This window comes from Myotis lucifugus, unplaced genomic scaffold, assembly GCF_000147115.1.
Source record: "Myotis lucifugus unplaced genomic scaffold, Myoluc2.0 scaffold_126, whole genome shotgun sequence".
NCBI lineage: Eukaryota > Metazoa > Chordata > Mammalia > Chiroptera > Vespertilionidae > Myotis > Myotis lucifugus.
Window position 1 is genome coordinate 3,517,026 of NW_005871174.1, and position 25,093 is coordinate 3,542,118.

A 25,093-nucleotide genomic window follows, 5' to 3' on the forward strand; every position below is an offset into this window, starting at 1 on the left:
CATCAGCATAGCTGGGTTCTGTCTAGCCAGGTTCTCCAGCCAGGGTCTCTAGCCAGGTTCTGTGTTTATTCTCCTGTTACATCTGTATTTATACCAGTTGATTTTAATCCTATCCATTCTATTCCAAAGTTAGGGCGTTTGTTATCTCCATTCCAAGGTCACTACTCTATTGTTCTGTTAAGCTACAAGGAAGTAACTGAAGGAGATTATCCTAAGTAAAGATTATGTAGCTTAAGCGTGATTGTTCTTAGATAAAGTGATTAACTACCCACCTGGCACTTAGTTAAGGGGTTTTAGTGATTTATTCCCTTCCTAAATCCTGTTAATCCCTAACTCCAGGGGAAAATCCCTACCTGGGGAAACAACCTTTCTCAGAGATGTTACCTTGGTTAAAACACATAGCGCTAAGAAGGGGAAGCAAACATATTAAGAACAGTATGCCATATATGCCAGGTCCCTTGAAACATATGCTGTGCAGATGTTTCTTCCCGGCAGCCACTGTGTCAAGCGGCAAGGATGGACCAGCTTCCAGCAACCTTAATTTATGTATATTGAAATCAGCAGGAAATTTGTAACACCAATACACTGTGGTGTGGTAGACCAGAACATGATTTTGTTGCAAATATTCCCCAAATATCAGTAGCTTAACACAAAAGTTTTGCTTGCTCAGCTTAGAGTACTAGGGTTGAGTGGCTCATCCTGACGCAATGACTTAGGAATTTAAATCCTTACATCTCAGATACTCCATTTGGAATAGGTCTCCATGGATGTGGAGGAATTATCTCTAGAGGGTTTAAGTGTATGTAACCAAAATGCAGGCTAGACTGCCTGCTGCAATGAAAGCCAAACTTGTGAGACATGTGCTAGTGCAAAAGGAAAGAGGTTTACAGGTCACGACCTGGGAAAATGGTAGACTCCTGTCTCAAAGACTATTCCCCCTTCCTGCTCAAGCGCATGATTCTTACTGGGATAGGGAGGGTAGGAGATTATTTTTCTTTTTTTTTTTAAGTAAAAAACTTTCCAGATTTATTTATTATGGAACCTTTAAATTTTTTTACAATAGATATTAATATCTTATAGAAGTAGTGTACAGGTTTTAGAAAATGCTAATATACAGATCTCCTCAATAAAAATGAAAATGAAATTTATCTGGAATGGTTTGTTATTCTTAGGCCCATGTTGACTTTTTTTTCTTTTTTTCTTAATTGTTTTATTGCTTAAAGTATTACAAAGAGTACTACATATGTCTCCTTTTTTTCCCACCCTTAACAATCCCCCGGCCTCTCCTAACCCCCAAAGTCTTATGTCCATTGGTTATGCTTATATGCATGCATACAAGTCCTTTGGTTGATCTCTCATCCCGCCCTCCCTACCTCCCCTCAACCCTTCCCTGCTTTCCCGCTGTAGTTTGACAGTCTGTTAGAGGCAGCTCTGCATCTGTATCTATTTTTGTTCATAAGTTTATAATGGTCTTTATTATCCATGAGTGAGTGAGATCATGTGGTGTTTTACCTTCATTTATTGGCTTATTTCACTTAGCATAATCCTCTCCAGTTCCATCCATGCCATTGCAAATGGTAAAAGTTCCTTCTTTTCTACAGTAGCATAGTATTCCATAGTGTAGATCAGGGGTCCTCAAACTACGGCCCGCAGGCCACAAGCAAATACAAATATTGTATTTGTTCCTGTTTTGTTTTTTTACTTCAAAATAAAACATGTGCAGTGTGCATAGGAATTTGTTCATAGTTTTTTTTTTTAAAACTATAGTCCGGCCCTCCAACTGTTTGAGGGACAGTGAACTGGCCCCATGTTTAAAAAGTTTGAGAAGCCCTGGTGTAGATGTACCACAGTTTTCTAATCCATTCATCTACTGATGGGCACTTAGGCTGTTTCCAGGTCTTAGCTATGGTGAATTGTGCTGCTATGAACATATGGGTTCATATATCCTTTCTGATTGGTGTTTCTGGTTTCTTGGGATATAGTCCTAGAAGTGGGATTACTGGGTCAAATGGGAGTTTCATTTTTAACTTTTTGAGGAAACTCCATACTGTCCTCCATAGTGGCTATACCGGTCTGCATTCCCACCAGCAGTGCACGAGTGTCCCTTTTTCTCCACATCCTCTCCAGCACTTGTCGTTTGTGGATTTGTTGATGATAGCCATTCTGACAGGTGTGAGATGGTACCTCATTGTTGTTTTGATTTGCATCTCTCAGATGATTAGTGACTTTGAGCAAATTTTCATATGTCTCTTGGCTTTCTGAATGTCCTCTTTGAAAGGTGTCTATTTAGGTAATTTGCCCATTTTTTGATTGGATTGTTTATCTTCCTTTTGTTAAGTTGTATGAGTTCCCTATAAATTTTGGAGATTAGACCCTTATCAGAGTTAACATTGGCAAATATGTTTTCCCATGCAGTGGGCTTTCTTATTGTTTTCTTGATGGTTTCTTTTGCTGTGCAGAAGCTTCTTATTTTGATGCAGTCCCATTTGTTTATTTTCTCTTTAGTTTCCAATGCCCTAGGAGCTGTATCAGCAAAGAAATTGCTTCAGCATATGTCTGCGATTTTGTTGGTTTTGGATTCTTCTAGTATTTTTATGGTGTCCCGTCTTAGATTTAAGTCCTTTATCCATTTTGAGTTTATTTTTGTGTATGGTGTAAGTTGGTGGTCTAGTTTCATTATTTTGCATGTATCTGTCCAATTTTCCCAACACCATTTATTGAAGAGACTGTGTTGACTCCATTGTATGTTCTTTCCTCCTTTTGTTGAATATTAATTGGGCATAGTGGTTTGGGTCGATTTCTGAGCTCTCTATTCTATTCCATTGATCTATATGTCTGTTCTTGTGCCAGTACCAGGCAGTTTTGAGAACAGTGGCTTTGTAATACAGCTTGATATCTGGTATTGAGATCCTATCTACTTTGTTTTTTCTCAGGATTGCAGCAGCTATTCAGGGTCTTTTTTTTATTCCAGATGAATTTTTGGAGAGTTTGTTCTAGGCCTGTGAAATATGCCATTGGTATTTTAATGGGAAGTGCATTGAATTTATAGATTGCTTTGGGTAGTATGGACATTTTAATGATATTGATTCTACCAATCCATGAACATGGTATGTTCTTCCATCTGTTTATGTCTTCCTCTATCTCTTTTTTCAACGTCCTGTAGTTTTCTGAGTAGAGGTCTTTTACCTCCTTAGTTAAGTTTATTCCTAGGTAACTTAATTTTTTTGGTGCAATGGTAAATGGGATTGTTTTTTTAGTCTCTTTCTATAGTTCACTATTGGTGTATAGAAATGCATTGATTTCTTGACATTAATTTTGTATCCTGCTACATTGCCAAATTCATTTATTAAGTCAAATAGTTTTTTGACGGAGTCTTCAGCGTTTTTTATGTATAATATCATGACATCTGCAAATAAGGACAGTTTTACTTCCTCTTTTCCAATTTGGATGCCTTTTATTTCTTCTTCTTGTCTAATTGCAATGGCTAATAATTCCAGTACTATATCGAACAGGAGTGGTGAGAGTGGGCATCCCTGTCTTGTTCCTGTTCTTAGGGAAATGGTGTTAGTTTTTGTCCATTGAGTATAATGTTGGCTGTGGGTTTGTCATATATGGCTTCTATTATGTTGAGGTATGATCCTTCTATTCCCACCTTGCTGAGAGTTTTTATCAAAAATGGGTGTTGGATTTTGTCAAATGCTTTTTCTGCATCAATTGATATGACTATGTGGTTTTTTTCTTTCAATTTGTGTATGTGATGTATCACGTTTATTGATTTACGGATGTTGTACCATCCTTGCATCCCTGGGACAAATCCTACTTGGTCATGGTGTATGATCTTTCTGATGTACTGCTGGATCCGATTTGCTAAGATTTTGTTGAGGATTTTGGCATCTATGTTCAAGAGGGATATTGGCCTGTAATTCTCTTTCATTGTGTTGTCTTTACCTGGTTTTGGTATTAGGGTGATGCTGGCTTCATAGAATGAGCTTGGAAGTTTCCTTCCTCTTGGATTTTTTGTAGTATTCTGAGGAGGATAGGTTTTAGTTCTTCCTTGAATGTTTGGTAAAACTCCCCTGTGAAGCCGTCTGGTCCTGGGCTTTTGTTTGCTGGAAGGTTTTTGATGACTGCTTCAATTTCTTCCATAGTTATTGGCCTGTTGAGATTTTAAATTCTTCCTGATTGAGTTTTGGAATGTTGTATTTTTCTAGGAATATGTCCATTTCCTCCAGGTTGTCTAATTTGTTGGAGTAGATTTGTCCTTAGTATTGTTTAACCATCATTTGTATTTCTGTGGGGTCTGTTGTTATTTCGCCTCTATCATTTCTGATTTTGTTTATTTGGGTTCTCTCTCTTTGCTTCTTGGTGAGCCTGGCTAGAGGTTCATCAATCTTGTTTATCCTTTCAAGGAACCAGCTCTTGGTTTCATTGATTTTATGTATTGTTTTTTGGGGTCTCTATGTCATTTATTTCTGCTCTAATCTTTATTATCTCCTTCCTTCTGCTCACTCTGGGGTTTTCTTGTTGCTCTCTTTCTAATTCTTTGAGTTGTAAAGTTCGATGATTTACTATCATTTTTTCTTGTTTTTTGAGATAGGCCTGTAGAGCTATAAACTTCCCTCTCAGGACTGCTTTCATTGTGTCCCATAGGTTTTGGATTGTTGTGTTTTCATTTTCATTAGTTTCCAGGATGTTTTTAATTTCTTCTTTGATCTCATTGGTAACCCAATCAATATTTAATAACATGCTATTCAGCTTCCAAGTGTTTGAGTATTTTGGGTTGTTTTTATTGTAGTTTATTTCTAATATTATGCTATAGTGGTCTGAGAAGATGCTTGGTATTATTTCAATCTTCTTGAATTTGGGGATACTTTGCTTGTGACCCAATATGTGGTCTATTTTTGAATCTGTCCCATGAGCACTTGAAAAGAACATATATTTTGTGGCTTTGGGGTGAAGTGTTCTGAAGATGTCAATTAAGTCCATCTGATCTTGTAAGTCAATTAGGATTGCTCTTTCTTTGTCGAATTTTTTTGTCTAGAGGATTTATCCAGTGATATCAGTGGTGTATTAAAGTCCCCTACTATGATTGTATTGTTGTCGATCTCTCCCTTGATATCTTCCAGGAGTTTTTTATGTATTTGGGTGCTCCTGCATTGGGTGCATATATGTTTACCAGGGTTATATCCTCTTGTTGTATTGATCCCTTTAGTATTATGAAGTGGCCTTCCTTATCTCTTGTTATGGCCTTAACTTTGAGGTCTATTTTGTCCAATATAAGTATTGCTACCCCAGCTTTCTTTTCCTTTCCATTTGCCTGAAAGATATTTTTCCATCCCTTCACTTTCAGTCTGTGTGAGTCCCTTACTCTGAGGTGGGTCTCTTGTAGACAGCATGTATATGGGTCATGTTTTTTTATCCATTCAGCCACTCGATGTCTTTTGATTGGAGCATTTAGTTCCCTTACGTTTAAAGTTATTATTGAAAGGTACTTGTTTGTAGCCATTTCTTTTTTGTGTGTGTGTGTGGCTGTTTTCTTTCTGAGCTTTTTATTTCTTCTTTTTACACCAGTCCCTTTAGCATTTCTTGCATTGCTGGCTTGGTGGTGATAAACTCCCTTAGTCTTTTTTTGTCTGTGAAGCTTCTTATTTCCCCTTCAATTTTGAATGATAGCCTTGCTGGATAGAGTATTCTTGGATTCAGTCCTTTGCTTTGCATCACTTTGTAAATTTCTGTCCATTCTTTTCTGGCCTGATGTGTTTCTGTTGAGAAATTATTTGATAATCCAATGGGAGATCCCTTGAATGTAACTTTCCGTCTCTCTCTTGCAGCCTGTAAGATTCTTTGTCCTGAATATTTGCCATGGTAATTATGATGTGTCTTGGTGTGGGTCTTTTCGGGTTCACCTTGTTTGGGACTCTCTGTGCTTGTGTGATTTTTTTCTTCCCCACCTCTGGGAAGTTTTCTGATATTATTTCTTCAAATAGGTTTTCTAAACCTTGTTCCTCTTTCTGTTTTTCTGGCACCCCTATTATTTGTATGTTGTTTCATTTCATGTTGTCCCATAGCTCCCTTAGGCTCTCCTCCTGTATTTTAATTTTTTTTCTCCAATTGCTGTTCAGTTTGGGTGTGTTTTGTTTCCCTGTCTTCTAATTCGCTAATTCGGTCCTCCGCTTCTCCTAGTCTACTGTTGAAACTTTCAGTGGTGTTTTTTATTGCAGCTATATCACTCTTCATTTCTTCTTGGTTCTTACATAATTTACTGACTTTCATCTGTTTCTTCTTGCTTCTTGCATAAATTGTTGATTTTTTCCTCCATCCGGTTTATGTACTCTAAGACCCTTAATCTGAATTCTTTTTCTTTCATGTTGTATGCCTCTGTATCACTTAGCAGCTTTTCTGGAGAGTCCTCCTTTTCTTTCCTTTGGGGTTTTCTTTGTCTACCCATGTTTGATCTCACCGACATATCTAGATGTTGAATCATTCAGTGGCTGCTCCTTGGGTGGCAGTGGCTCCTCAGGCTGCGGTTGCTCCTCGGGGGGTTGTGGTAGCAGCTGCTCCTCAGTTGATAGCAGCTCCTCTGGTGGGTGCTGTTCACAGTTGTGGTGGCTCCTCTGTATGGTGGGGGGAGGCTTCACACACAGCTGCTGTTCCTCAGACAGAGGGTGTGGTGATCAGGAGGCTGCTCTAATATAAATCTTTAAGTTCTAAAAGATTCTATGACTTTGGTCTTAGGCTTGTTTTTTTTGAACAGTTATGCCATAAAGTAACTCAGAAATAGAAGGAACCCTACAATGGCCACTATGCAAGGATCACTCAAATCCCTGCTCTTCCACTAAAGAGCTGTACATTATTGGGCAAATCATTCTTTAGTTTCTCAGTTTATTCATTACATATAAGAACGGGGTTGGAGATATGCAGAACCTCCCAAGATAATTGTGTCAGGGAGGATGCTAAATGGGCTCCTGTTCCTCCTATTCCTACTTGAGTCCTAAAAGATCCTGGAATATATATTTAACATATTAGCTTCCGTTTAGGCTTTCTTTGAAAGAAAGTGTTCTATAGCTTTTAAAAAACATTAGCTTAGATGTTTCCAATTACTGTTAGCCTTATAGACTTGGACTCTATTAAATATATTTGATTATTCATTAATTGAAAACAAAGTTTATGAATGCCTTCTATGAACCAAGAACTTTGCTTCAATAGGCATTGTGAATACCAAGGGGAACAAGATCAGCAAGATCCTGATCTCAGACTTTCTAATATCATGGAGAAATCTAACAATAGAAAAGATCATTGCAGGCTGTGATAAATGCGATGATAGAAATAACAGGGTATTGAAAAGGAATAACTGCTTAAAGGAAGGGAAGCTGACTAGTTAAAGGTAGAGAAGCGTATTTCCACTAGAGCAGTAAGAGAAGCCTTCTTGGGTAAGGGAATATTAAGTTGAGACCTGAAAAATGAAAAGGGAGCCAGTCATGCAAAGAACTTTGGGAGATCCTTCAAGGTTGATGGAATAAAAAGGGCTAGATATGGAGGTGAGAATGATCTAGATATTTTTGTAAAACTAAAAGGAAGTTATTACAGCAGCAGCATAGTAAATACTGAAAAGTTGTTTGAGATGAGTTTGAAAAAAATAGATGAGAAGCAGATCATAAAGGATTTTTTAAACCATGGTAATAAGTTTGGGTTTTATTCAAAGTGCCATTGAAAGGTTCCAAGCAGAAGAGGAGCATAGTCTTTGAAGGAAATCAGTCTATAACTTCTAAACTTTGTTTAATAATAGCTAGTGTTGTTGGCTATCTCAAGGGATAAAACAAGTTCCAGGGACTAAATAGAACAAAATAAATTTGAATTACAAAAGCATGTTATGTACCAAGACAGTTTAATGAGGAAAGAATGGTCTTTTGAACAAATGGTGCCGCAAAACAACTGGATACTTGCATGCAAAAACATAATGTTGGACCTTACTTACACTGCACACAAAAATTAATTCAAAATGGGTCACAGTGTTAAATGTAAGAGCTAAAACTATAAATGTCTTGGAAGAAAACATAGGAATAAATCTTCATGACCTTGGGTTATGCAAAGTTTCCTTAGATAACACCAAAAGTACAAGTGACAAAATAAAAAATAGATATATTGTACTTTGTTAAAATCAATAGTCTTATACTATGAAGAACACCATCAAAACAGTGAAAAGACTCCCGTGGAATGGGATAAAATACTTGCAAATCATATATATAAAGGGACTTGTATCCAGAATATTAAAAAAAACTCTTACATCTCAGTAATAAAAAGACAAATAACCCAATTGAAAATGAGCAAAGTATTTAAACAGCTATTTCTCCAAAGAAGATATACAGTTGGCTAGTAAGCACATGAAAAATGCTCAACACTATTCACTATGCAAATAAAAACACAATGAAATACCACTTTACATCCACTAGGATGGCTATCAAAAACAAACAAATGTACAAAAAAAAAGAAAATAACAAGTGTTGATGAGGATGTAAAGAAATTGGAAGCCTCTTACATCACTGGTGAGATGTAAAATGGTGCAACCACTTTGTAAATCCATTTGGCAATTTCTCAAAATGTTAAACATGGAATTACAGTGTGCCCCAGCAATTCTACTCCTTGAAGTATACCCAAGAGAATTGAAAAGAGGGTTCAAATAAAAACTTATACAACCCAAATGACTATCAACTGATGAATTAATCAGTGTTTATTAATAAATGTAGTCTATCCATACAGTGGGCTATAATATATATATATATATATATATATATATATATATATATATATATATAAGCTTAAGTGACCGGAATGCTGGAATGACCAGAACGACCGGTTGCTATGACACACACTGACCACCAGAGGTCAGACGCTCAATGCAGGAGCTGACCCCTGGTGGTCAGTGTGCTCCCACAGCCAACCTCCCGCAGTCCCACCCCCTGTCCTGCAGGCCCCAGCCATTAGCCAGCAGGAAGGCCCCAGCCAGCCCTGATTGCCAGTCAGGCCTAGGGACCCCACTCATGCACGAATTTTGTGCACCAGGCCTCTGGTTTGACAATAAAAAGGAATGATATATTCCTACATTCTATAATTCTGATGAACTTGAAAACATTATTCCTAGTGAAAGAAGCCAGTAATAAAAGACCACATATTACATAAAATGTCCCAAAAAGGCAAATCTATAGAGACAGACAGTGGTTTAGTAGTTGCGTAGGGCTGAAGGTATTCGGAGGAAAAGGGAAGTGACTATTTATGGGTACTGAGCCTCTTTTGGGGGTGATAAAAATGTTCTAAAATTTATTTTGGTGATGGTTTCAGAACTGGGAATATACTAAAAACCATTGAATTGTACACTTTAAAGTCATAATATGGTACATGAATTATATTTCAATAGAATAGTTAAAAATAGATGTGATGAGTTACTTCTGAGACAATACAGCTACTTACACAACATTTTAAATAATCAATAGGAAATCCCGACTCCATCCTCTATTTTATGAGTAGACTGAACATCAAGTCAACTATTCTCTTTCAATGTGATTTTTATATAAAAGCACTCATGTTTGTAATTATTAAAGAAATCTATTAAAGCATGCACATTGTAGAAAACATTGCTATTTTTCCAGTCTGCTCTGCAAACCTCTAAATACACAAAATGGCTGTAGTCATGCTCACTTTTAAAAGGCAACATTTTATAGCAAAATATTACTTATGTATTTCAGAACAGGCACTAAAATGAACCAACTAATACCAGTGGAAGTTTAATAATCCCTCCAAAAAAGAAAAGAAAGAAAGCCTATCTTTAAAAGGGGGAAAAAGTGAACAGAAGAACCAGGGGAGACCTTTCTCTTAATAATAAGAGGAAAAAATGCAGTATAGAATACGACCTCTTTTCTCACCCAGACGTGCAAAAGGTTCTGAATAGCTCCATTGTTGAGCTCTTCAGTATGTCTGGTCCTTTCTAAGATTCAAATGCATCATCTCACTTAATCTTAGTTACCCTTTGAACAATTAGTATTACACCCCTTTTATGTAACAGGAAACTGAGGCCTTTAGAAGTTAAATAATCTACCTATGGTGACAGAGCCAGATATGAAACTGCAGCAGCCTGACTTTTAAAAGCTCACACCATTGACCTCTGTGACAGTTAATCAGCCTCATTTTAAGAGTTTGTACTAGCCACAAAGAAGTCTCAGGTTAGTGCAACTATAATTTCAACCTCTGGATGCAGCTAGAACTACAGCAATAGAACTTAACCACTTTGGCCTCTAAAGTGAGTGACTTTCTGAGACTAGAAGAGCGTTTGTTCAGGAGCATAGGACATGAGTCATTTCCTTAGGTATCTGTTTATTCGTTCAACAAATATTTATCAAGAGCCTACATAGCACAGTGGTAAACCACAATTTATTTCTTGTCTACATCATTTTCACAGTTTGCCAAGCTTTGGGACACAAGTTTGAGATTTCCATTTTCATTTCCAACTGATACAAAGAATACTGTGATTAATTATTAGCCATTTTAGGACTTGCAACCTGGCTTACTGTGGATCTCATTGTTGACCTGCAAACGCACATGACATCTAAAATATTTTATTTTCTTTCTACTAAACATAAGAGTTTATATTAAGAGTGTATATTGAACTTTTAGTCTACTTTTGTCTAAACAAAGTAGAATGAAATGAAATATTGTTTTAAACAGTTTACTATGACTACCTCCTTTCCTTCCATGTATTTCCCTCCCTTTTCATCCCACAGATCAAAGAATTTCTCTTTAATCCTCTACTCCAATGAAATGTTGAGTTCTCCTTGACCATGATTAGATATATTTTGTAACCCTGTACATTCAATAAGATGTTGAACCCACATTACCTCATAGAGATGCTGAAATGATGCCTTTGGATTTACTTTAATTATATTCTTGCTAATCAAAATGTGTATGCTGAAACCAAGTAATTTTCTTCCTCTAATAAATAAATAACTGTTTAATTTTGTCTATCTTGGCCAGTCTGTATATGTGAATTTTACTCACTAGTAACAGCTGTGCCTCTAAGTCATCATGACCTCTTTTTAGATGATTAGCCAAACATAATATTGTGGAAAAGTAACTCTCATCTTTACTTAATCTTCAATTCAATAATTATGTAATATAAGTATTTAAACATCCTATCTAGTACTTTCTGTAACAATTATTTACTTTTTTTTATATTGAATATTCAGGGACCTGAAGGAATCGTGGGAATTCCAGGACAGAGAGGTCATTCGGGAAAAAAGGTAAATTTTTTTACATCATTTTATGCTGGTTTTCTTTCCTCTGATGTGCTCAGAGCCCCATAGAATGCTGTGGTTTTATTTGCATTATATATAAAGTAATAAAGATATAACTTTACCTTAAGAAATGACGTTTGTATAAATTCATACTTAATTCCTCTTAGGAGTACTAATTCCTCTTAATTATATGAAGGCAAATTTTCCACTTTGTAGTTTCTAGAAAGGTATTTGCCTTTCCTTCTGCTTGCCAAAAATTCTTTAGTAGACCCATAAGCCAGAAAAGAGAGAAAAGGAAAATAATATACCATTTGGGCTATTTAGTAACAATGTCAGTAAAATGTTTTAGAAAAAGAAATATGATTAGAATTATTTCTAGATTATTAATGTGTTTCTTTCATTGAAAAGGTTAATAATTGGTTTTATATTTTTATATATATTAACTAAGAAACACAAATGAAAAATGTTTTACTTGCTCCCTTCATATTTTATTTAAAAAATTACATATTTTTAAAATTTTAGTACATCATAATTAAAAGTTCATCTCTATGTGGGGTCGGTAATTTATTCAAGTATTGGTGAGACATGGAAATGATTTTTCCATTGTACTACATCAGTTCTATATTACATCATTGTACTAAAAACCATAATGTCTAATAATATTTCATTTTTTGCATGAACTTTTGGAAACAAGGGTTGCGTGATACTTCTAAACCTGAATACTTTTACTATATTTAACTTCAAATCACATCATATTCTAGTTCCCAAATCCCAATTCTATCATTTCTGCTAATATATACCCAGTACATCTTTCTTATAATTTGGGAACAGTATAAGGGTAATAAAAGGTTAAGAAAAATGAATAAAGTGAATTTTAGTTGCCATTCTTTCTCATGAATATTAAAGTCTCTTTTCAGCACACATAACTTTATGCCTAAAATCAACATTAGAAATGGGACAGTGCAGGCCCTTAGAATAACCTGCACCCTTGGGAAAGCCTGTAAATTATTATGAATGCTAAAAATGTTCTCCCTGACTATGATCACAATTTAGTTTTTCTTTGTGTGTACTTGAATAGAACAGGGTGGTTCCCACGTTCAGAAAATGAATTATATCACTTAATGTTGTCTAAGAGCAGCTATGTTTTGGTGCTAGAGAATGATCAGTCAGCCTAATGGAAAACAGAAGATGACTGGTTTTTAGAAGGAAGTAAAATGATATGAAAATGTTACAGATTTTTAAAGGCACACTCCAAACCAGTGAGTGATGATCCTGAACACACTGTACAGAACTGCGCACTGAAGCATTTTTGCATTAAACAGATCTTTGTAGCATTGAAGTTCTCTGTAGAAACAGGCTTCCCAATAGGGCCTATATTTTCTCATGATTATAATCAATATATGCATGCATGCATACATTCATACAGCTATGCATACATACACAAATTTAAAAAAAAAAAAGAAAAACTTGGTTATTTGTAACTCAGATCTCCTCTGCTTGTTTGGCCAAAATAACTTTATAAATTCTTTTTCCAAAATGACTTTTAATTATATTTTTAAGATAACCTATTTGGTGACGGTATGTTATGTTATTATCATCAGTGGTGGTCTGTAGTACTATTAACAGTACAAAGTTACTGTTCTTAGCATTTCGCTTACAGAATATTATCTGGAGTCATCCAGGTATATGACATAGTTCATTATTCCCAGTATAAATTTGTTTTCCCTTCCCTTTTTCTCTTATTAATGACATCCATAGGGTGATAAAGGACAGATAGGGCCCACAGGAGAAATTGGCAGCAGAGGCGCTCCTGGACAGATGGGGGAAAGTGGTCCTAAGGGCGCCAGAGGAACCAGAGGTGCCGTGGTGAGTATCTGACTGGTTTCCAGAACGAAGTTCACTGTGGATGGAAAAGAAATGTATCCATGTCCTTAAAGCTTCGTCCCTTGATTAATTTTACAGAAAAAGCAATAGTGCCATTGAAAATAATCTAGCTCCTTGGGATGTGGAGAATTGTAAGCATTCCACAGTACTTACATGGCTTAGTGGTTTCTGGACACGAAAAAGGAAAGGGGAAAAAACTTAAAATGGAAATAAAATATGAAATGAAGTTTAAAAATATCAGATTATAACTCTTAACCTAAGTAGGAAAGTTTATATGCCTTGCACTTAAAATCAGGATTTAACATCTGTATAAAACTCCGCTGTCATGGCTGACAAATTACTTTGAAAATTAGGTTTACTCAAAAATGGGTTTTCTTTATATGCTTGGACTCCAGGTGCTTATCTAGAGATGATTTTTCTAACCACTGTGATAAATCTCCATAATGTCTAATAATATTTCATCTTTTGCAAGAACTTTACATGATGTTGGAAACAAGGGTAGTGTGATACTTCTGAACCTGTAAAAGCAAATTTATGTTTCCAATGTACTGGGGCCCGTTCAGAAAATCACAGCATGAGAGATGCAAACCTCTTAAGAGATTATCCAATTTAATCTTTTCACTGTTTCATAAGCTTATTTACAAAATAAATGTGTGTTTCCCACTCTCCATGTAAATGTCACACAAACGCCAGACTTTTCTCCAAGGCCCGCAGGAGAACATTGCATGATTCATCTGTGGGAGGACGGTTCGCCTCCTGCTCATGTTTAGTATTCCATCCCTTACTGCCATCTAACTACTCCAGGTCTTCTTTGCTTCCTTTTGTTTGAAATAGTAATATTTTTCTCTCTTTGAATTATGCATTCAAAACCATTAAATAATATGATGACTTTTAATAAACGTAATTTAATTTATTTAAAGAGTATTGCCTTTAATGTATTCTTCTACTTTGATTTTCTCTATAAAAAATATTTACTTTTTAAATTTTGACATATTCCCAAACTACCTTCCCAAGAGGTTTCTCCAAATTTACATTTTTATCACCAATACTTCAGATGAATCCTTTTAATGTTTCATAATTTGATAAATAAAGTAGTGTGTTTTTTTTCTATTTACATTTTCCTGGCTGCAGCTAATAATTTGTGTCTTTTTCTCTTGAAGTTGCCTAGTCATCTGCACTGTACATGTTTTTCTGTTAGGTTGCAGTCTTTTTCCTGTTGATTTGCAATAACTCCTTATGTATTTTATATGTTGTATTTTATTAAATGTGCTGCAAAATATGTTACAAATATATTCCCTTTCATTTATCTTTTAATATTGTTTAATTGTCACGTAGTCATATCTGTCAGTCTTTTTCTATATAGTTCTAGGTTTTATTTTATTTGTTAGAAATGCCTTCCCTCCCTAAAGTGTATAAAAATATTCTTCCATATCTTTCTTGTAATATTTTTATAGCTTTATTTTCACCCTTAATTCTTCAAAGCATACATTTCTACTATGATAGTAATCGTAAAGAACTGATTTTTTTTTTTTGCTCAAATTAAGACAGCCAATTATCTCAACACCGTTTAATAAACAAGCAGTCAATTTCCTACTTTTCTGAAATGCTACCCTTACCATAAACTAAACTCTCAAATATCCCTTGGTCTGCTTTTCTTCTCTCTCTTTTCTTCTCCCAATCATTAGTTTATTTGGGAGCCAATACCACATTATTTAAATTATTATGTTATTGCAGTATCTTTTGAGACAAATACTCCATAATTCATTTTTCTGAAAAGTTTGGCTCTTAACTATGATTTCCTCTTTCATGTAAACTTTAGAATCAGCTCAAGTTCCTTTAATATTTAATCTTTCAATAGAAAAATACCATATGTCTTTCCATTACTCATATCTTATTATATATCCTTCAATAAAGTTTTATTTTCTTTATCTCTGTTCTTATACCTTTCTTGTTAGGTTTATTGTTGGTTTCTTAAGGATCTTATTATATGTAATCCTTTTTCCATTACACCTTACTGGTGCTATGTAAGAAATCTACTTATTTTTATATTTTGACTTTACATTCACTTTAATCAATTTAGGTGATTCTCATGGGTTCTTTAGGTAATATTCATACCACCTCCTCTTATTTATTATCCTGTCTATTACATTGAACTTCTGGTTAGTGTAATATTTGGCTAGTCACATACCCATTCTGTGCCTTAATTTACTTATCTCCTATTTATTTTGAGACTCAAATAGAAGAGTTGATGTGGAAACTTTTTGATATGATGAAAGCTAAGACATTTTTCAAATCATTGTTTTTTGGGTTTTTGTTTTTTTTTTGGTTGTCTGACTCATCTTCAGGAATTTAAAGGCATTTACTAAATAGCCTATAATGTGTGTGGTTTACTCATCTGTAAAATATTAATAATAATAGGAATCATGGAGTGATTATTACACACAAGTGTTTAACCATTTCTATTTTAACAACTTTGACCAGAGCTAAAACTGTTCTTCAAAGCATCTGAAACTACCAATGAGTACAGAGTTCCCTGTTCCCATCGTGACAGTATCAAAAACTAGCAGCCTTCATTCTCTAATACTCAGTGAAGCACATCTACCAAAATTTGACAAGTACAAACTGCATTTCCAAGAACTTGCTAGAAACCTGCAGGATTCTAACAATTGGAAGCATTTCTCTTAATATGATTAAGGATGTTTATGCCTGATGTAAGCCAAAGAGACATTTTTTTTGTGGGACTTTTGTGGCTCATCAGAAAAATGAGGCAAAAGTTAGAGTGTGATTTTTTGTTTTCCCACTTCAGACTAAGTAGTAACTTGTACCGTTAAAAATCTAAATTTTAAATAATAGCAGTATAAGTTTAATGATTTAAACAATTATCTATTTTCTCTCTAATATTGTTTTTTTAGGGACACTTAGGATTAATGGGACCTGATGGAGAACCAGGAATTCCAGGATATAGAGTAAGCAAATCTAATCCTATATAATAAAAGGCTAATATGCAAATAGACCAAACGGTGGGACAACCTGTTGCTATGACACGCACTGACCACCAGGGGGCAGACGCTCAATGAAGGAGCTGCCCTCGGTGGTCAGTGTGCTCTCACAGGGGGAGCGCTGCTCAACCTGAAGCCGGCTTAAAGCTGGCAAGTGCAGCAGAGATGCCAGGAGCCTCTCCTGCTAAGCTGGCAGGCAGACATCCCCTGAGGGGTTCTGGACTGCGAGAGGGTACAGGCCAGGCTGAGAGAACCTCCTTCCCCTACTTCCCTCCCCCTCCCCCCTCCCCCCCACACACGAGTGTCATGCACTGGGCCTCTAGTTGGAAATAAGAAAGTGTATATTTGCATGAAAACATTTATATAAAGATGTTATCCTGAGTATGCAAATTAAGGTGCAATCTCCCTGATAGACCTTTTAAACACATTAGGCCTCATCCCCTTATAGAGTGAATCCTATTTTTCTTTCAAAATAGTGCAATATCTAATAGTGTGGCCCTGGTGGTTTTAGGTAGAGCATGCACAAATGTTATTGAGAATGTCTACTCGCTTGTCCTTTTGTTAGGGCCATCAAGGTCAACCAGGACTTTCTGGGTTGCCAGGACCTAAAGGAGAAAAGGTATGCATGTGTGTATATTGACTTTTTAATCCTAAAGTTAAACATTGAATTCATGTGTTCTTTCTGAAAGTATGCATGGCAACTGTTTCAAAGAATAAAAGAAGCCCTTTTCAATTGGGGAAGTATTGCAAATTCTAGAAGGAAAACAAAGAAATAACCATGGGTGAAAATTTTTAATAAATCATTAAACTGTCTTCCATAGGTTGTTTCAAGATTGAGGTGAAATAATATATATTCAAGTATTTTGCAACCTGTAAAGTTTTATAAAAGTAAAATTAAGTTGTTATTGAAAGAGATTGGGGGGCTGTAGATTAAATGACTAACCATAGTACATTTATGGTAAAATGTTTTATGAGTTAAGAATAACTACAAAAGTACTCTACTTGATTTGTAACATCATTGGAAACCTGACACAGAAAAATCTTAAGCTGCTTTTTATGTAATTAACTCAGATTAATTCAAGGAGAACCTCATATGAATTACAACTATGAATAAAATATCATATGCTAAGTTTTGTAGGTAAAAATTTTCCATTTAAAAAAGATAAAACCAGATTGTATATTTCATGACATATTAGAAAATAATAGGCTGTATAGTGTGCTGATCATTTTATTAATTTGTTGTTTTATAAATCATTATCTTCGTTTTAGGGTTATCCAGGAGAAGATAACACAGTCCTAGGACCACCTGGGCCTCGAGGTGAACCAGTAGGTCTTTTTCTGAAATTATTTTGATGTTCAAGATAAAATGTAATTACTATAATAGATTCAAAACATCAGTCACATCCTTTCAAAGAATTATATTTTGTCACTTTTGTAACATGATTTTTATAGAACAGCAGTATCTGTAGCGACATAATCTAAATATGAAAGCTATTTATATGCAGGTCAAGGTCCTTTGTACAATATGTAAGTTTAATACAGTGACTTTCTAAATCTAACTTTCAGCATTAAATGCCTGATAACACCTTTTATAGAGATTATTTCAAAATTACATACTGTAGACATTTTAGGGGAGATATTTCTTTAGTCATCAAATTCAGATTTATTTCTGAAGTATTTTAAAAAATCTGATTTGTACCCTTTTTATAGTAGTTTACACACAGCAAATGATTTAAAGACTCATTTAACCTGAAGGCCTGGAGGTGGGGGTGGAAGCAGAAGCTGGCAGGAAGAGGTTAACCCTGGGGGGAAAAGAAAGACCTACATAATACTTTCGACAATAAAGATTTAAAAAAAAAGACTCATCTAACCAGTTTTTAGAACTAATACTTTTTAAAGATCACTTATCTATAGTCTCCTAATTAAGCATTTTAAGGGCTGACTGTAACAATGATTTTTTTAAAAATAGCTATTGTACTCGTGCACTGCTGCTGGAAAGTCAGACTGGTGCAGCCACTGTGGAAGGCAGTATGGAGTTTCCTCAAAAAGTTAGAAATGGAACTCCCATTTGACCCAGTAATCCCACTTCTAGGACCAAATCCCAAGAAACTAGGAACACCAATCAGAAAGGATATGTGCATCCGTGTGTTCATAGCAGCACAATTTACAATAGCTAAGATTTGGAAACAGCCTACGTGCCCATCAGCAGATGAGTGATTTAAAAACTGTGATACATCTACACAATGGAATACTACGCTGTTAAAAAAAAGAAGTAACTTTTACCATTTGCAACAGCATGGATGGAACTGGAGAGCATTATGCTAAGTGAAATAAGCCAGTCGGAGAAAGATAAATATCACATGATCTCACTCATATGTGGGATATAATGATCAACATAAACTGATGAACAAAAATAGGTCCAGTGAAAAGGTAGCACAGAACAGACTGTCTAACCTCAGAGAGAAAGCAGGGAAAGGTGTGGGGTTAGAGATCAACCAAAGGACTTGTATGCATGCATATTAGCATAACCAATGGACACAGACACTGGGGCAGTGGGGGCTTGCCCTTGGGGGTGGGAGCAGCAGGGGGGGGGTCCAATCCAGGAAAAAGGAGACATATGTAAGACTTTAAAGAAACAGAAAAAAATAGCTATTGTAGAAAATTAAGTGAATAAATAAGAATGCTTAGTTGACAGAAATAAATATAATTGGTTAAATTTTCCAGTTTTCACATGATATCATATAGGATAAAAGAATCTTCAGGCCCTAGCTGGTTTGGCTCAGTGAATGGAGCATTGGCCTGTGGACTGAAGGGTGCCAGGTTTTATTCCGGTCAAGGGTACATGCCTGGGTTGCGGGCTCCATCCCCAGTCGGGGGCATGCAGGAGGCAGCGGATCAATGATTCCCTCTCATTGTTGATGTTTCTATCCGTCTCTCCCTCTCCCTTCCTCTCTGAAATCCATAAAAACATATTTTAAAAAAATAAAGAATCCTCAAGCAGAAAGATCAGAATATGTAGTCACTCCAGATATTTTGAACTGGATTTTTAGTGGTCATTGAAAGTTATACATTGTTATAGAAATAGAAAGGAAAGATTCTAGAATTTTTCTGATTAAAGCAAGCCATTTTGTATGCCTAGAGGCAAACTTATCTTTAAGAATATATAAGCCCTAGCTGGTTTGGCTCAGTGGATAGAGCGTGGGCCTGTGGACTGAAGGGTCCCAGGTTCAATTCCGGTCAAGGGCACATGCCTAGGTGGTGGGCCCGATCCTTAGTGGGGGGCATGCAGAAGGCAGCCAATCAATGATTCTCTCTCATCATTGATGTTTCCATCTCCTTCTCCCTTCCTCTCTGAAATCAATAAAAATATATTTTAAAAAATATTTAAAGAATATATAAGATTCTTTATTAAAAGAGAAGGCTCCCCCTGACTGGTTTGGCTCAGTGGATAGAGCATCGGCCTGCGGACTGAAAGGTTTCAGGTTCGATTCCGGTCAAGGGCATGTACCTTGGTTGAAGGCTCATCCCCAGTGGGGGGTGTGCAGGAGGCAGCCGATCAATGTTTCTCTCTCATCAATGTTTCTAACTCCCAACCCCCTCCCTTTCTCTCTGTAAAAAATCAATAAAATATATGTTTAAAAAAGAGAGAAGGTTCTAATCCTCTGAGAGGGAAAAATATGGAAATAATGCAGAAATTTAAAAGCAAATGGAAAAGTATGGGTAAATGGAGTATAGTAGTACTTCTTTTCCCCAGATTCAGCTTTTCCAGGATCTAAGAATGTCACTGAAATTTAATAAATATATTAAAAGTCTAACATAACACTGGTGATTTTAACTAGTATACATGGGACAGATGGGAAACTTAAACAAGATTCTAAATAATTAAAAAGCAGAATCAAAGATCATGGGTTTTACATTATGTCTATTATCTTTATTTTTCACAAAGGAATAAGTTAAAGTTTATCAACTAATTGTTCAGAATAAATTTTATGGTTTTCCAAACAAATTTCAATCTGAGTTTCTTTTCAGAAAGTAGGTCCTCGTATGTGATAATTGATTTTTTCAAGTGTATTTTAGACTAGATCATTTGAACAGCTTATATCAAAAATTTTATATTAGAAATGTTTAGAAAAGTTAGAAGTGTGTGAGTTTATTAGATTAGTTTTTACATTAAAGATTAAGTGTAGTGTTTTTTAGGTTAATTTGTCTTAAGATTATTAAATTTCACAGATTAGAGAATAAATAATATAATTAATTATTAAGAACTATAAAGTATAGTAAGTGAAATTAAATGGCTGAGTGGTCCTGCTTAAATCTTTTTTAATTTATATTTATTTATACTTCATTTTTAAAATATTTTTTCTAGCAGAATCATGAGAATCTCTTTAAAAATGCAATGTTTATGATGTTCTTTGTGTCATTGAAATTCAATCCTTTGAAATTACTTAATGGAACTTAATAAATTTATTATGCATTTGGTTACAAATTTTTAGATCTAGCTGTGAAATTGATTATTTTTGCATGTGGTCTCTGTAGGGTCCAACGGGGGAACAAGGAGAGAGAGGAGAGCCTGGAGAAGAGGGATATAAGGTAATCACTGCAAATTTCACACCTTGCTTCTAAGTTTGAATAGGGTTCTCTGTTGTTCTGCTCAGTTTCAAATGAAAATAAGCATCATTGAGATAATTAGTAATGTCATGATTTTTTGATCCTAGAAGAAGTCCAGCTGTTTGCGCTTTCTGTTCCTTCTTTCTCGAATCATCTCCTCCCATTGCTGCTTTCTTATCTTTCAGATGTCAGCTGAAATGTTACTTCCTGAGAGGCCTTCTCTACTGCCCTTTCTATCCATCACTTTATATCATATTACTTGTTTATCCTTCATGACATTTAATGCTATCTATAATATCTTATTTTACATATTTGTGGGGGGGGTTGTTTATTATCTATCTCCTACCACCAAAATTTAAGATCCGTGAGTATAACACTGTCTTTTTCGTTATTATATCCCCAATTTTTAGAACACAAAGTTCCTGGTATATAGTAGGAATTCAATAAAAAGTTGTCAGATGGATGGGTGAAAGTCATAATGTTCTCAAGCCTTATCTCAATTCTTACCCTCATCCATTCTTAGAAGGACTTTATGTGACCAATTTAATCAGCCAAAATTAGACTAGAATTTATTCAGTGTCATTTTTTTTATTAGCTCAATTGTTTTGAAGGTGTTCTGTATTCTTGCTTTATATCTTTTCCCTTTCAGTTTATAATGTCGGTTGCTAAACAAAATCTGCTAACTCTCTTTTTATACTTCCTGTCTTATTTATTTGCTCACAGTGTTCTCTGCTTGTTAACAATATTATATAATCTTTACTTACATAAATCCTATCTATTTTTTTATAATCTAGTTCAAACTCCCTCTTCCCTTGACCCACTCTAATAGCAATCTTTCCCTCTTCTGTAATCCTAGAATATTTATTGTTTATAGAAGTCATTCAACACAAAAAATTTTACCATCTGCTGCAAATTTTTTTGCTTACTGCTTTTCACATGTAGGTATTTTAGCTTTCCAATTTTGAATATGACTTCTTTTTTTCTTGTATAATGCCTTGTTCTAAGCCCATAAATAAGAGTGCATCATATGTACATAAACATAATTCACTTTTAATAATGAATGATGGGCTATTCTATCCAACATACCCCTCTTTCATGTAAAATACTTGTGATCCTGTCTGTGTCAACATAAGAAACATTCAAACCTGTAGAAAATTTCTGAGTTTATTTGAGCCAAACTGAGGACAATTGCCATGAAGCAAAATCTCATCAGATTGAAAAGTTCCAGCGAAAGGCAGTTTTGCACCTTATTTTAATCAAAAGAGGAAATATAAGTGGGTTACATGAAATCCATTGGTGATAGATTGTGGAGGCAGGAGAAAGCAAGGGCAAGGGCAGGAACCTCTGGGATTGGATAAAAAGTAAAATGATAGACACATACTTCTTTCACATAGATGGGCACAGAATAGTTAGCAGTCGTCAACTCAATAACAATGAGGGCATTTGTCATCTCAGTGGAGCAGAGCAGTGCCTGTGCTTAGAGGGGTCCAGTAAAAGGAAATTATTTTGACATTCCAAAGGTATTTTATTGTAGTTGCAAAATGACAACAGACAGGCTTTGTTAAGGTGAAAATTGACCTTTGTCAGGGAAGATTTCTAGCCTCGGACATGACTACTCACCATAAACTGCTTTTAGTTAAAAAGTTTTAATTTCAAACCATCCTTTGTGGTTACTTTCAGTCTCTGAGTTTGTAAGACTGCCATACAGGCCTCCTCTGAGCTTGTCAGGTTTGGTATGTGGCCCCTTTTCCTCCACATCTGAAAGGAAGACTTAGCCAGATTGAATAGATAGCTAGTATGTAAATAACTATGATTAATGAACTGATTTTTCTCAAGCCCGAAATCTGAAAGAACAACTTTTACTTCCTCAAACTCTCTTTGAAGCAAATGTTGAACGAAGCTCTAAATGTTTGTGAAATTGTGGTGATGACTATCTTCTGTTTCCAATTTATATAACATCTGTATCTACAAGTGTTTCCTAACTCAATGAATCCAGTGGGTTTACTTAAAATTAGCTTTTCTTTGGGTTGTGACACAAACCCACTGCTTTCCAGCATAATTTGAGAAGGTTAAACTTTCTTAGCTTTTGCTGTGACTTCTCACAACATTTTCAGGAAAATCAGGTTCTTGCAATATCTTTTTTTGGCCTCTACCAACTACAAACCATTAGGTAGTTAAATCAGCATGTTTACTGGCAAACGGTTAACTATTCTACTGGGAGAAGAAAGAATCTCTGCACTGGCTGGCAGCAGAGAAAACCCTGGCCCCATTCTTCTAGATAGTCACATACCCTTCAGAAATACTTCATCAGAGAACTTTTCCCTCAGATCACTTTGGAATCTGTTTCTCCTTTCTCATTCCAAAAATACTGCCGGTCAAGTTTTCAATTGGGGATGTTTCCTATACTGCTTTGAACCCCATCTTTCTCTCTGTGTTGTTCTGTGCTAGTCTGTCTTATTCTGTCCTTAGGCTTTAGAGATAATTTTACCGTTTGCTGATGGTTCTACTCTAAACATTTGTCTCATGCCAGACCACATTAATTTTATTGTTTAGAAATATCAAATTCATGAATATTCACACTTGTTTCCTGCCAAGTTTTCCCAAACACTGGTTTGATTCACTTAGGGGAATTATGCTTCATTTAGAGTTCGGTTATTCTGTTGTAGCCGCTGGTTATATTTTTTAAATGTTTGCTTTTCTTTTTTCCTTTAGAGCAGTTTTATTATTTTATTTTTTATTACAATTATTGGGATGACATTAGTTAATAAGATCATATAGGTTTTCAGTGTACAACTCTATTATACGTGATCTGTATATTGCATTGTATGCCCACCATCCAAAGTCAAATCATCTTCCATCACCATATATTTGGCACCCTTTACCCCATACTAATTCCTCCCCCTCCCTTCCCCTCTGGTATTCACCATACTATTGTCTATGTCTATGAGTTTCAGTTTTATATCCCATATATGAGTGAAATCATATGGTTCTGAGTTTTTTCTAACTGACTTATTTCACTTAGCATAATATTCTCAAGGTCCATCCCTGTTGTCACAATGGCAGTATTTCATCTTTTCTAATGGCTGAGTAGTGTACCAGAGTATAAATACCACATCTTTTTTATCAAAAGGATACTTTGATGTCTTCATGTCTTGGCCACTGTGAATAATGCTGCGATGAACATAAGGGTGCATATATCTTTGCAAGTAAATGTGTTTGAGGGATTGCTGGCTCATCTGGTAACTGTATTCTTAATTTTTTGAGGAGCTGCCATACTGTCTTCCATCGTGGCTATTCCAGTTTACATTCCCACCTGCAGTGACTGAGGGTTTCTTTTTCTCCACAACCTCTCCAACACTTGTTATTACCTGTCTTCTTGATAATAGCCATTCTAACAGGTATGAGGTGGTATCTCATTGTAGTTGTGAAGTTGAACATTTTTTTAATATATCTATTGGCCGTATTTATGTCTTCTTGGGAGAGGTGTTTGTTCAGGTCCTCTGCCTATTTTTTAATTGAATTGTTTGTTTGGTGTTAAGTTGTATGAGTTCTTTTTATAATTTGTATATTAACCCCTTGTCAGACCTGTTGTTTGCAAATATCACCTCATATTTGGTTGGTTGTCTTTTTGTTCTGTCAGCAGTTTCTTTTTGCTTTGCAGAAGCTTTTTAGTTTGATATAGTCCCATTTATTTATTTTTGCCTTTTCTTCCCTTGCCTTTGGGGTCAAATTCATAAAATCTCTCTATGAGTTTAGTACCTATGTTTTCTTCTATGTAATTTATTGTTTCAGATTTCATATTTAGGTCTTTCATCCATTTTGAATTAATTTTTGTACATGGGGGCAAACTGTTGTCTAGTTTCATTCTTTTCTGTGTAGCTTTCCAATTTTCCCAGCACCATTTCTTGAAGAGGCTTTCTTTTCTCCATCATGTGTTTTTGACTCCTTTGTCAAAAATTATTTGCCCATATACATGTGGTTTTATTTCTGGTGTATCAGTTCTGTTCTATGTGTCTGTTCTTCTGCCAGTACTATGCTGTTTTGATTATCATAGCTCTGTAGTATAATTTGAAGTCAGGTAGTATGATACCTCCAGCTTTGTTCTTTTTCTCAGGATTGCTTTGGCCATTTAGGGTCTTTTTTAGTTCCAAATAAATCTGATAATTTTTTGTTCTATTTCTTTAAAAAATGGTATTGGTGATGGGAATTGCATTAAATTTGTATATTCCTTTGGGTAATATGGCCATTTTAACTACGTCGATTCTTCCAATCCATGAACATGGAATATCTTTTCATTTCATTGTGTCTTTTCTGTCTTTT

At 35.4% G+C, this 25,093-nt stretch overlaps 1 protein-coding gene across 1 annotated transcript in view; it reads left to right on the top strand.

The window, feature by feature from the left end:
- The window catches only part of COL24A1 (collagen type XXIV alpha 1 chain), a 281,993-nt gene that overhangs the window by 192,626 nt on the left and 64,274 nt on the right, over positions 1–25,093 (top strand). Inside the window, exons 39-44 of the mRNA XM_023758248.1 lie at positions 11,235–11,288; positions 13,041–13,148; positions 16,079–16,132; positions 16,731–16,784; positions 17,435–17,491; positions 20,702–20,755. Coding sequence (XP_023614016.1) covers positions 11,235–11,288; positions 13,041–13,148; positions 16,079–16,132; positions 16,731–16,784; positions 17,435–17,491; positions 20,702–20,755 — 381 coding nt within the window. The remainder of the gene's footprint in view (positions 1–11,234; positions 11,289–13,040; positions 13,149–16,078; positions 16,133–16,730; positions 16,785–17,434; positions 17,492–20,701; positions 20,756–25,093) is intronic.